General features: G+C 42.4%; 1 protein-coding gene across 2 annotated transcripts in view; it reads right to left on the bottom strand.

Annotated features, from left to right (window-relative positions):
* Positions 1 to 12,834, bottom strand: part of PARP8 (poly(ADP-ribose) polymerase family member 8) — a 114,008-nt gene extending 101,174 nt beyond the window's left edge. The window contains exons 1-2 of one of the 2 annotated variants that reach the window (XM_038123578.1): positions 12,450 to 12,834; positions 11,667 to 11,721 (exon numbers count right to left, since the gene is read on the bottom strand). In XM_038123578.1, coding sequence (XP_037979506.1) covers positions 11,667 to 11,721; positions 12,450 to 12,540 — 146 coding nt within the window. In that variant the 5' untranslated portion in view covers positions 12,541 to 12,834. The remainder of the gene's footprint in view (positions 1 to 11,666; positions 11,722 to 12,449) is intronic. The other variant, XM_038123579.1, reaches the window with a different exon arrangement.
* Positions 12,835 to 13,804: the final 970 nt, after the last annotated feature.

Below are 13,804 nucleotides of genomic sequence, written 5' to 3'. Positions count from 1 at the left end.
ACAACAGAAATCACAAAAACACCCCAGCTTAAAAGGACTTCTAAACCTAAACCAGCAAACAACTCAGGCAGCAGCTGCAATTATTTCAGCAGTGATTTCTGGGGGATTTTTTCCTAGCCACACAGCAATGAACACATGCATCTGATATTCTGATGAAACTTCTAAAGAACTGAAACAAGCGTTTCAGAATCTATATCTAAACTGAAAAGACTGAGGAGGTGCGTGGTCTAGAGCTGCTCCGTGCTGTTAACCTTCATGGCACACTTGCCTAACTGTTTCACGTCTGTCTGCTTCAAAAATGTGAACACAACAACCAGAAGTTTTTGTTAGAATAAATCAATACACACAGCACTTCTGGAAAACAAAAGGCTGTAAGAAAGAAGGTGGAAAATGACAAGTTGGGAAGAAATAGGAAGACAATTGCAAGGAGATTATGCTCCCCAGCGGCACAGACAAAATGAAAATAGCCAGAGTTGGTGTCAAACTTTCTCTAACTTCTGCAGACTGAAGTCATCATTATTGCCCAAGCAGGAGCACAGAGCTGGTATCTTCTGTGAGATAAAGTCTTCCTTGTGCCAGAGGTATCCCATGGGACCATCAACATTATAGATAAACTGGTCAGTGCTTTGCCAAGTTCAGCTTAGTACTGAAAACCAAAAAAAGAGACCACTGTGGTGTCTTGGCCTTTGCCTACGAGTTGCAGCACTGAGACTCAAATGCTTCACTGCTGGGAACACTTGTTTGCTATGTGGGAGAACATCTCAAGTCCCTATTGCTTCAGGCATCTCTGCACCATTTTGGTCCTCCCCACTTCAATACAAGCCATTCCTAAAAAACATACTTTGTATCTCACTTTATCAGCCTCACTGCAACTTGTCCTCACTTGTCACCTAAATGCAAACACAAATAATGTGTAATTTCTCTTTGGTATGTAACTAATCATGCATATACTAAACTTTTCTATTAGAAGTCAAAGCAGATAACATTTATATTTAGCTTTGCTCTACTTACAGTTCCTTAACAAGACAAATACAATTATAGACAGGTCCGCAATGCTGTAAATTGGCATGACTTCACCAAATTCCATGGCAATTTGTCAATTTAAATTAGCTGAGAATATGATAATAATGTTACATCACAAAGACTACAACAGAGAAGGCAACTTGGGACAAAATAAAGACAGGAATATGTTGTAAACAGCAACAAGAAGGACAAAATGCTTATTAATGCCAGCAATTTATGATGATCTGCTCAGTACTTAAGTCAAAAGTTCTGAAACATACACACTGAGATATGCTGGAAATGAGCTTTAGAAATTGCCGTGCCACACAAGACAGACCACCTTTCACAGTGGTCTTCCAGTCAAAGACTTGACTCACTGTGCTGCTGCCTGATCATGACTTATTAATAGGTGAAATAAGTAAAGACTATAGCCAGCTTTTCTTGACCCCAAATGGTGATCGATTTATGTGCTCCATAAAACCAACAGCTTTTGCAATTTTTATCCTGACTCATCTAACTACAACTCCTGTTCTCTTCATGAACAGCAAATGCCTGATTCTTAGGAGCCCCCTGGGAGGCCAGCATCTTCAGCACATCCATGTCTGCCTTGAAGCCAGAAAGTGCTAGATATAAAAGATATATATTTACCCAACATATCTCTTTAAGTTTGCTGCCCTTGGCAAAGGTCAGTTTTCTGCTGAACTGCAGAATGAATGTGTTTCCTCATGTCTTAAATAAAGGCATACATTTTATTTATTTTTTAAATATCTAATTTTTTAAATATCTAATCACTGACAATTAAACACAGAAACAGCATAATAAGCAATTATTCATCACAAGAGGGACAAACCAAACCATAACAAGTAAATGATTATGAGTGAGATGTAAATTCAGGTACAAAAAGAGCCTGGAGTCTCCCTGTTATTTGCTTCCTCCTCATCTGTGATTCACAAGGAGAATGTGATTCTTCTAATTCACTGTATCTAGCTAAAACCAAAGAAGCAATACAATCACTCACAACTCATCATTTAAAAATAGAATACCAAAATGAAAAAAATAAAATGCAACAGCTAAAACATGGAACTGTAAATGTCCTCAGATTACACAGCAAAATAGTTTAACCAAAACTGAACTGGTAGCTGCTAACCCCATGTTATTTTACTTAATGCTTTAATCAACACTGAAGTTTTCTGTAAAAATTCCATCAACAGCTAAATCTGGCACACATAGAGAACACGTAGAAAGCAGAACTGCATACCAAAAGCAAAGGTTATGTTCCTCCTGTTGCCACTTAAACATATCCAACTTCACTATTCTTGTCACCCACTGATAAAACAGTAGTCCTTCTTCAGCATGAGCCTACAAAATCCTAGCACTGAAATTTTATGCCAAGTGTAACAAGCTTTCTTCTACAGAATGGTTGAAAGTCTTCGCAGCAAAATAATTATTTAACATTATACTTTCTTAAAAGAGCAGAATTAGTATGTTCAGTTTTCAGCTGTAACTCTACTACAGCTACAGCCACGTATGAAAGAGTTCATGTAAAATTCATACAACTGCAATAAAACAGTAAACTATTTTATATAAGTCCCTGTCTGTAATGGAAGACTACTGATAGTGCCTGTAACTGCTGCTCTACAGTATAAACCAAGTAGGTTTCCCAGAAGTTTTTAATACCTGAATGTCACCATTTTTTTTTTGTCAGGAAAAAAAAACTGTAAAACTTTTTTTTCTACATTTCCACTGTTTTGCAAAAATACATCTTGAAATGACCAGATTCCACATGTTTCAATATAGACAAAATCAGTATGATCCTTTTAGTTTTTTCACAGAATTGCCCTTGAGAAGAAATCATCAATTCTCTTTCAACTAATGGGTTATACCTACAAAAAGATCTTGAACCATTTCCAGACTCAGCTTAAGAATTGATACTGATTCTGACTGAATGACAGGTAAAGAGGCTTTTCATGTGGCCCAGAAGATTACATTCTTAAAAGATGACTCTGAGACAACCAGGTTTTCAGATGCTAAGGCTAGAAAGACAGAGGAGGAGCAAGAGGAGCATGAGTTTGACAACTGGCCATCTGTCTGTGCCCTCAGCAATATCAGCAACCTGGTAAGCATGCATGAAGCAAGTTTTTTCCATGGATAGACTGCAGCTCGCCAATTCACAAAAGTACTCAAAAATGAGAAAACATCTGCAAAGGTGACAGAAAACAACTCTGGTCTTCAGAATTTCCCCCACTCATATGAAAAAAAAAATCACTCAAACTGCTGTTCACTATGAGTAGTCAATACGAAATCAAATATTCAGCAGTATCACTGTGCACACAAGTGAACCTCATCACATCAGCAGAACTACTCTAGATTCAGAGCTGCAAATCAGATCAAGAAGCTGACTGTCAACGGGTACTTTTATTACAATTAAACGCTTCCTGGTTTCAACACCTTTATCAACTCCAGACTGACAGAAGAGCATCCTAATTATTTCAATATTTTACTGGGTGTGTGAATATTCTGAGGTGAAAATTCCCTAGCCAAGATAACTTTTTCAGCATTAAGGATGAAGAATAAGAAAGAAAGAGTGATTACAGACACACACACACACACACACAAAAAAAAAAAAAGTAATTTGCTGAAAAGCTAACGACCTGAAATACTAATTTCAGGTATTAATGCGTCTAATCCATAGCCTATTTTTTCTACTTGAGAGCAACCAGTGTCTGTCACAAACACCTTACACTTTTTTGGTAGAAACATGATATCTTAATGGTACAAAGCAATGCTGTCTTCTAGCTTGGCTCTTAATGTGAAAAAATTCTTCTCGAAAAGCTTAAAATGGAACACTTATTTAAAGCAACAAGATTTTAAGATAGGAGCCTGCACAAGATGAAATGCAGAATGCTACACAATCTGAAAGGAATTTATCCTTTAATTACGTAGTCCTTTCTACAAATGGTATGTGACCATTTTTGTACTCTGTTTTGGCAAACAGTATATTTCATTATCCAGGTGACATGCTGTTGCCCTTTTTACTTCTGATCAATGCCTTGAGGCTAGAAGGAAACATCTGAAGGGTTAGCTAGTTTCCTTGAGTTTCCTCTTTGCCCTATATTCCTGGCTCCAGACAGGCTCCCACAGAGCACTATAGACCTCTATCTCAGAACAATTCTGTTCCATCCTAATTGCCAGGATATGCCACCATCTTCTGTGACAGACAGGAGAAGACAAGGCAGGTTCACACAGATCCTCTGCCTTCAAGCAAGCTACAGAAGGGTGCTCAAAGCACTGGACCAAGGCTGTTTTCTGCCTGCTGCCTTGCATGAGCACATGCAAGACCATGGCTTACTTGGATGCCCTAGCAGTAGGGGAATACAATTTCTGATGCAAAACTCCCAGAGAACTCTGACTTTTAAAAGAAACAACTACCCTCATTCCTTACTCCAGACTCTCTCTTGCTCTTCTGTCCACAGAAGTGGGATGGATGCTATCTTGTGTGAGCATGCAGAGGGCTCTCAGGGGAAGGAGATGTTAATTCTGTACCTTGTTAGGGCTCTCTTCTTTCAGTAAGACCTTCTAGCTACTGCTACATGGGACAGCAGGTTTACCCTTATGAGTCAATTTTATGTCATTAAAAAGGAGCTCCATTTCCTCAGATGAGGTATATTCCATGAAATACCTGTAAAAATCTTCACCCTCCTGTAGCAAGGAGGACATAAATTGTCCTCTTCCATAGGATTTATTAAATGCTGAAGCAGAATTATACATTGGACATTTTTTAGATTTACTCTCACTTCATCCCTTTCTTAGTTTTAAGTGAACTCTCCCAGCAAGTTTAAATTTACTTTCACTCTAGGTGCTGAAACTATTTTGACTCAGGAATGGTTAGACTCTGACTCAAATGAGAATTCACATTCTACACAGTAAGTAATCCATGGAAAAAAATACGCCAATAGGTATCTTCAGATCTTAACTTATGAGCAATGAAATATATGGGAAATTTGTAGAGACTAAAAGGAAAAGGCAGAAATGGCATTAGTCCCAATATAGATAAAAATGATCTAAATTAATTTTGGCAGAGTGAACTCTGCTTTCAAATTTATTTGTCTTACCACATTAACACTTAAATAGTGACAGCCTACAGGTTTATTTTTAGGTACTAATATGTTAAAATATGTGATGAAAGTAGAGAAAGAAGTTACTGAAATTGTTTTCTGTAAAGACATTCAAGCCCTCTCCCCAGCTCCATGCTGGAAAACCATCAAAAAACAGTGCATACATGTGTATGGCAAAAACACCTGCAATAAAAATTGTGATGCTTTTAAAACGTGCTAAACAACCTGTGCTAATACCAAGACTGCTATGTGGTGCGGCAGCCTGACACTTCTGAAAACTAGACCATTAATTTAAATGCCTAAAACCACATTTTTCTCACTGAAAGGAAGGGGTTCATGATTTAAAGTAGTTTTTAGTATCAGTACAGTAGGCAGCTGAAAGAGGACAGCAACTTGCTTCACTAGACTTGAACAGGATCTCCACAAGACCATGCTCTCCCTGAAGTATATGTTTTTTACATGATGCAGCAATGAGGACAGAGTTCATTTCAGACAGACTTTTTAATAGCAAGGTAAGAAGGAGCTGTCAGACACAAACCCAGCAAAATAAGGCAAGCTCAGTAATACTGTGAATAGAATGGTAGTGGTATTTTGCTTTTCACAACCTTTTAGCATTGGACTTAATGATGAACTTTTACTATTGTGTTCTACTATATCTCTTTCTAGGATGAGCCATTTGTTAAATCACACCTACTGAAGATCTTGCAGCATTTAACAAAAAACTGTCTACAGGAATGTATGGATACGTTTCACATGTGTACTGCACACAGACAATATTAGAAGTAGTATAAAGTTAGCATGAAGGTATATTAACAGAAGCTCATAGAATGGAAAACACTTGTCTTAGAGAGAGATTTTAAAACCGAAGTTTTAGTAATGCCTGACCCAAAACTGCTATTTTTAAGTACCCAAGGATGTCTTCAACATTACCTTATCTACAGAATCTTTAGTAAAAAAATGAAAAACACAATTCTTGCCATGTTATAGCTAAACTAGATTCCCATCCCATACTACAGACTTCTTTCTCATGGAAACAGTGAAGGAAATGGTGTAGTAACAGCAAAAAATGTTAAGCCGTATTTGATAGGAAATTTAAAACTGAAAGATGTAGAAATTTCCAGGTATTTTGAATCAGCAATTAACAGATGGCTAGGTAAAAGCTATGTATCTAGATTTCACCCCTCTCTTACTGTAAGAGTAAATTTTAGGAATGTAATTACCTACTTAATAACCTGAACACAAAGTTACACACAGCCATCAGTACCAGGAGATAAACTGTGATTGCACCAGCCCATCCTAGGCTCTGCATAAAACTGGTTACATCTAAACTAAAACCAGTCAAGGCAATGGGTTCCGTTAAAATCAAGCTCTCACCTTCCTAAGATGTACTTTCATCTTAAGTAGCAACCACTGTTTCCAAAAGGAACAGTCCAACCTTTCCCTTCCAATCCTGGCACAGCCAGTAAGCACACTGCCATGTAACAAACCCGACAGAGGGCTGAGTCCAATCCAAAGGACACTGGTCCTAAACTACATGATTTTGGAAATAACAAAAATCAACCAAACAAATGTGTTTCATTTTGGTAATTTCTGATGGACACAATTACATGTTTTAGTTTAAAAACTGTTTTTCAGTTTTCTCTTTTTTCCTATATTTTACATAAAGTGAACATCAATATTAAGATATGTATCATTTAACCCAAACACATTTTTCTTTACAACTTTATGTACCAAATACTTCAGTGTTACCAGTATTACACCAGAATTTCAGAATTCTTCAAATAGAATCTCTCATGTAGGCACCTTTATAAATCCACAGACACATCAATAGAACATACCATAAAAGGGGGAGAAAAAGGTGATCTGCACCTATTTATTGTCAAGTGGTTTAAACATCTTGTGGATGTAATGCGCTAGAACTTCAGATAGTGTTTTCATTTCTAGGTATAAAGTTACAAGCAATTTAGTCACTTTTTCAGTGGCACAGCTCCCTATCTGTGAAATGCTTCACTACTACAGCAAAATGGAAAGTAACTCATTTTACGTGACAGTGTCTGATACTACAGTAACTTCCTGAATAAAACACAAAAAGCCAAATATTCAAAATTAGGACTACATGAGATAACAAACTGTCATTATTTTAAGCATAAATAAACAAATTCTTCAGACCAAAATTTCCTTGCTTTTTCAGAACTGCCACTGTTACAATCACTGTGCTGAAGTACAGACAGCAGAACATAAGTTCCACTGCATGAATAGGAGACAAGAACTTTGCTGGCAAAATTAATCTGTATGTTCAGGTGTCACCTAGTTGCAATACGCTGCAGTATTAGATTTCATCATTAGTTCTCATGCACAACCTTATCGTCATTGTCCTTCACTGCCAATGAGAGTTAAGAATGTATTTGAATGAAGAAGTATTTCAGGACTGATATTATGTCCTTGTTTAGCCTCAGGGGAAAAAAAGAGCAGGATGGAAAAAATACTAAAGAGAAAATATCTTTTTTCAGGACAACCAAGCACTGCTTCTAAGTTAAGCATGTCAAATGACATATAAACTGAAAACAACTTCAGGGCAGCATGCATTTTTATCTGAAAGATGATAGATCAGCAGATCTGTTCAGTCTGCTTGGTTTCTGAAGGAACAGGGTTTCATACACGGACAGAAAAAGGAAACTACAGAGTCTTTTAAAATGGAGAAGTCCACATGTTCACAATTTAGTATCTGTTTTAGATCCTGCAGGAAAAAAAATACTATTTTTAAATTTTCTTCTAGATAAGGAGAGTAAATCTTGCACAGTCACAGCACCTGGCCGAACACCTCTTTTTATAAGAAATCAACCTCCTTATTGCTTTCTGACAATGAAATAAAAACACACTAAATTGATTAATAATCTGTCCTCTACTTGGTGCCCACATTATGCATGAAGACGTGCTTTTACTAATAAATTGCTAATTACAACCTTCCCGAAACAGGTCACATCTCTGCAGTGACAAACACATCTAATAATTTGGAAGCATGGACACAGTGCATTAAGGAATACACTCTAAAAGGATTGTCTGAACTACTACTACTTTACCATGGGATTACAAGTTAAGTCCACAAAAGCAATAATAAATGTCCTCTGTATCAGACTTACCTATTTGGATGGATCTGCAGCATGCTTATCTACTACCTTAATATTTCAAAAGTGCAGGAAGAGGCTATTCAATCAATCCAAGCAACAAGGGAAAAATCAGATAAAACCTGAGAAGCTGGTCGCAAGAAAAAAAAAATCTCACACAGATAAACTTAGCAATTTGAAGGAAAAAAGCACAAACAAACCTTAGGTCATCATAATGACTGAAGTAATACTGGTACACTGACTTCCATGGACTTACCCTGATGTACTGTTAATCTAGCTCTGGGTTTATAAATTTAATATCACTGATAAACAAACATAATGGGCACTAGAGACAACTACAGTATGCTGAGGAAAACCCAGAGAGACATTTAACTTGCTAGTGTCATCATTTGCCAAAGAATCCTGCTTCTCAAACAAATTGTCTTTTTTCAAGGACTTCTGCTCTTCCATGTAACCGCTATGGCTAAACCGAGGCCATATTACACACTGACCTAAAAAAAATATTTAAAGCAAACAAAGCATGAAAAATTCTTAGTTACAGGCATGGCTAATAATGAGTACTAAAGTACTTTAATCTTTCTTACACACCACTTCTACTCTTATTTATTCAGACGTTTTCTTGGTTTGAACATCCATGCAGTGAACATCCACTCCTCTGCCCATTACTCTAATATTTGTGCTCCTGTGGACTGGAAAAACAAAAGTCATTGGGCTGAGTATCTGAAGCAACTGAACAGGGCCTACTGGCTGATGACCATGATCTAAAAGAGGCTCTCTCATTTTGGGACAACTCCTGAGTGCAAAAACCAGAAAATGAAGTTACCACTCTGGAAGAGCACAGCTGCAGCGGTGTCAGAAAGATAAAACTCATAGGCCAAAGGCCAAAAAGAAGGTCCTAGGATGCCCTTGCACTCTCCTAAACTGTTACCATGTATAATTCACTGCTGTTAACCCTGTACTGGAGACTTGCGCAAAAGCTGCACACGTTGCAGCATAGCTGCTGCTCCTCAAGAACCTCCTTTGAAAAGAAACCACTCACACACCTTTGATGCAAGAAGCTGAGGTTTTGTTCTGAATAGCTTTCATTTTACACACTTTATATGTATGAGAGCTTACTGCCATAAGCCTGCCACTCAGTATACCACTGTACACCAGGAATACCACAGAACAACTTCCTAAGTCACAATACAAACAAGGAAGGAACACAGAGAACACAAAACCCTCCTCTAAAAGGACATTTTTTTAATGTGCTTAAAATGTGAAAAGTGGAATTTGAGTGTGCTCTAAGTAACAACCCACTTCCACCAATTTCTGTAAGCATTACAATTGTTTATCAGTTCTGTTTGAATAATCAAGGTCCTGAGACTGTTTTTCACACTGTTTTTCCTAAGCAAATCCTGACCCCTGTTAAAATTCAAAGCTGAGCCCTCTTCCGTTTCTCATAGAGCAAGTGCCAACACTTTATTTCAACATTGATAAACCAGTTTGTTTGCCATCAGTTATGCCCTTAGGCTTTTCACTTCACTGAGCTCAGAAAATGGAAACAATAGAAAGGTTTAACTTCCTGTTTTCTTGCTAAGATCTTTGGTTTAGAGAACAGTTCAAAGTAACTTTCAAATTTAGCCATTTTAGTTAAATGATAAATGGTGTCTCTGTTAAACAGTTTTTACTGTATTGAATCAAAGCAATCTACTCCACAGCAGGTACTGTAAGGAAAAGCACACCTTTATTGATTCCAAGAGAACATGCAGGGTTTAGCACCTCCATATGCATGTCTGACTGTGGTCCATTTTACACAGGCTTTTATACTTTTACAGTTCTGGCATCCACCCTTTTTTGTTTCCTCATCTGAAAGGTACAGTTTTAAGGGCTGGGATCTTATGTAACTTGTGGCTTCATTATCTTAGGGTTAGAAAATTCGTAAATAGTTTTTATCACATTCATCACATTTATCCAACTGGTATTATGCTTTGCTATAACTGTGCTTTATTGATTACATTCTTCTCTCTTCTATTTATTAAAACAAAACTTATGACTTTGCATTTTTCTTGCCTTTCATGACAACATGCCTCTCCCACCTTAGCCCACCAGAGTTAGGCCCTGTTGGCAAAAATGATCACAGTTAAACGCAGCAGTCACACCTTTAAGGTTCTGTGAATTCATACCTATGCTAAGGTGCTTATGTCATGTGAGGCCTGTGTTTCAGTATCAATCCTTTTGAAACTGTCTTAAAACCTCACCAAAACAAAGCATATATTCAAATACCAAAGGCAAAAGTATATTATGAGCAACCCAAAAATATACTGGTTCTCATATACTGGGTGAAATATTCCACTTCACGGAAAATGACAGAAGTTGTCCTTTCCTTTAGTAGGAAGTGGTAGGGTAGAGAGGTGGGAAAACATTTTTCTGAGCAACCCTGGGAGCCTTGGGACCATCTGGGAGTCCGGTCCTACAGCCAGATCCCAAAGTATGCACAGAGGGAGCATTGATGGCTGTGGGAGTGCTGCCTCCACTGACAGGTTCACTTGCAAAGAATACAAAAGAATGCAGTACTTTAATGTGATGTATGCTGCAAAAGAAAAATAACTAACAAAGATACCAGAGCAACTGAATTATTAAAAAAATGAACCAAAAAACAAATGCAAAACTTTTTGCTACATCAAATTTTAAAAATCTAGCTAAGAGAGACCAACTTTCCATTTACTTTTACTTTAGCACCTTGTAACTAACAATCAGGGAAAGCAGAAGAATGTGCCCAAGTTTCTACATATATTTCCTCTCAAAAGCTGACAAGCACAACAAATGAATGCTGAAATATGTTTTGAAAATGTGTACAGGTACAATCCAATTTATAACCACAAGACTGGATCCACTTAAAAACAGTATTTAAACATTCAATACAACATTTTTTTAGCCTTCTAGGTTATACTGACATTTCATTTAATGTCTCAGGAATTTAATTTGGTCAGCTGCAGACAGCCTTGCATCTGCCATGGGACCAAATATGGCTCTCATGCATTGAAGTAAGCTGCTGATGTGAAATTTGGCCTATTTGTTATTACAATCTTAACTTTTCCCAGTTTTTTAACATGACTTAACTTTACACCATACATTGACGCCTTTGCAATGTTTCTGTTAGGTTTGCATATGGCAGGAATTCTATGTCTCTACATAAATTGAGAAAAAAAAGACAAAAAGCTTCACAGAGCAGGACTCTAAGGAAGGAGCCTCTAGGCTCCTTTGACTAGGATCACCTTTCTCATCACCTCCCTCCACACCTCTTCCTCAGTTTATGTTTGCACGAAGGCTGACAATTTAATCATCCTTGCAAAAGATAAGGAAACAGAAAAACCTGCCACGTTATCGAATCACTGCATTTTACTGCCACTAGGAAATGGAGTCATTACTGTAAAAAAAGTACCTTTTGGAGCCTCCAATATAGGTGAAGGTAAAGGTGGAGTCTGAGTACCTGAAATCTGAAAGACAAAGAGCTGCTTTATTACAACTTGTCGTTATTTTGGCTGAAGTAGCCGAGGTTTTACGGAGCAGCATTCGGCTCCCGACACGGGGGCGGTGAAGAGGGAGTCGGGGTGAGCCAGAGGAAATGCAGCATCTCCCCCAGCCCCTCGCAACAAGTGCCCGGTGCTATGGCAACGGCAGGGAATTCCATTGTCACACTCGGCAACAGGCAGCCGACAGCCGGGCTCCTGCGACGGCTCATCGCCAGCGGCACCGCACCGGCACCGCCGGGGCGCCGCCAATTCCCCAGGGGAGGGCGGGGGGGGCTGCCGGCAGCGACAGGGCCCCGTTTGCGGCTGGGTGTGCCACCGGCCTGGGGCCGGGGATCGGGGCAGGCGCGCAGGGCGGCCGCCCGGGCACAGCCGCGTAGCGAGAGCCCCGCGGGCTGCTCCGGGCTCGGGCTCGCCCCCAGCGCTGCCGGTGCCGCGCGTGGCCGCCGCTACGCTCCCCGGCTCGGGATGCCGCACCCCCAGCCCGCCCGCCCCTTTCCCGGCCGGCGCCCGGTCTCCTCTGCCCTCATATGCCCTCGGAAGGAGAGGAGGAGGACGGGATCTGAGAGCGGCCCCGCGGCCGGGAACGACGGCGAAGGGCACGGGCACGGCGGGAGCGCGGTCCGGAGCGGGCGCGGCGGCGGCGGCGACGGGAGCCTCCGCGCCGCCAACCTGGCGCCCGGGGACAAACTCACCTGCAAACAGGCAGTCCTTTTCCGCCTTGCACTTTTGGATCACAACGTCAATATCCTTCTGAATCCTCTCTTGTCTTGAACACATCCCCATGAAATAAATCCCAGGGGAAAAAAATAGCAGCCTTTATTTCCACCCCACCCCACCCCCCGCGCTGCCAGGGTTTTTCTAAGATTCAGCCCGAAAGAAGGAGCCCGGGGCTGACGAGCAGGAGCCTCCCCGGCGGCCCGGTGAGATCCGTTCGGCCGGTTGGAGGACGTTGGAGGCAGGCGGCAGGAGCCGACGTTGTTTGCCCAGATGCGCCCGCCCAGATGTGCCGCCGCTGCTGGCGAATGGCAATTTCCTCACAATGGATCCAGCGGAGGGTGGCGGCGGCGACAGGGATCCCCCACCCCCCCCCCCCCCCCCCCACGCCCTCTGGGTTTTTTGGGGTTGATTGGCTGGTTTGGTCTTTTTTTGGAGGCGAGAGAAAAAGGAGGGAAAAAAAAAAAAAGAGAAAAAAAAAAAAGAGGGCGGGGGGGCCAAGCCGACCCGGCCGCTGCCGCTCACATCCCTGCCCCTCCCGCCAGCAGCGGCGATCGCCGCGCAGCAGCAGCAGCAGCACAGCGCGGAGAGCCGGCGGCGGCACCCGCACTCGGTCCCTGGCGGCGCGGCGGGGCCGGCGCTTGCTGCAGCGACGCCGAGCCGCAGACCCTCCCCTCGCTCCCGGCCCGGCACGTACGGCCCCCGCCAGCTCCCCCGGCGGAGGCGGCGCGGGGGGAGGAAGAGGCGGATGCACAGAGCCGTGCGGGCGCCCCGGGAGGCGGCGGCGGGCGCGATGGTCCCGGCCCTGCCGCCGGCGCTCGCCTCCGCCCACCCGGGCCCCGGGCACAGGCTGCCGCCGCCTCCCGAGCAATGGGGAAATGCCAGGAGGAGTTCTGCGGGCGGCGGGGCGGCTCCCCGGCCACACCGGGGAGGAAGAGGGCAGCGCCGTGTTGCGCAAGGCCGGCGGCGGCGGGGCGGGGGAGAAGGGCGGCTGCGGCCGGCGGGGCCCGCTCCCCTCCGCGCCCCCGGCGGGAATGCCGGCCCGTGCTGCCCTTCCCGGGAGCGGCGGGGCTGCGCTGCCGGGGCTGCGGCTCTCGCACCGCCGGCCCCGCGTCTCTTCCGCGGCGGCTGCGCTCCTGGCCGGCACCGCGGGCAGGGCTGTGCCCGCCGTTCCCGGGCAGGACAGCCCGGCAGCACACCCTTGGCCGAGTGCCGTCCCCTGCCGACCTCCCGCTCCGACCTGTGCGTGCCCATGGAAACAGTAAAAGGAGGATCTTTGTGACCAACCCGGGGTGTTAATTGCGCTCCTCTCCCTTCATTCTCCAGCAAAAGT

This window comes from Motacilla alba, chromosome Z, assembly GCF_015832195.1.
Source record: "Motacilla alba alba isolate MOTALB_02 chromosome Z, Motacilla_alba_V1.0_pri, whole genome shotgun sequence".
In the NCBI taxonomy this organism is placed as follows: domain Eukaryota; kingdom Metazoa; phylum Chordata; class Aves; order Passeriformes; family Motacillidae; genus Motacilla; species Motacilla alba.
Note: the sequence above shows the minus strand (reverse complement) of the source record. Positions and strands in the feature narration are given on the sequence as shown.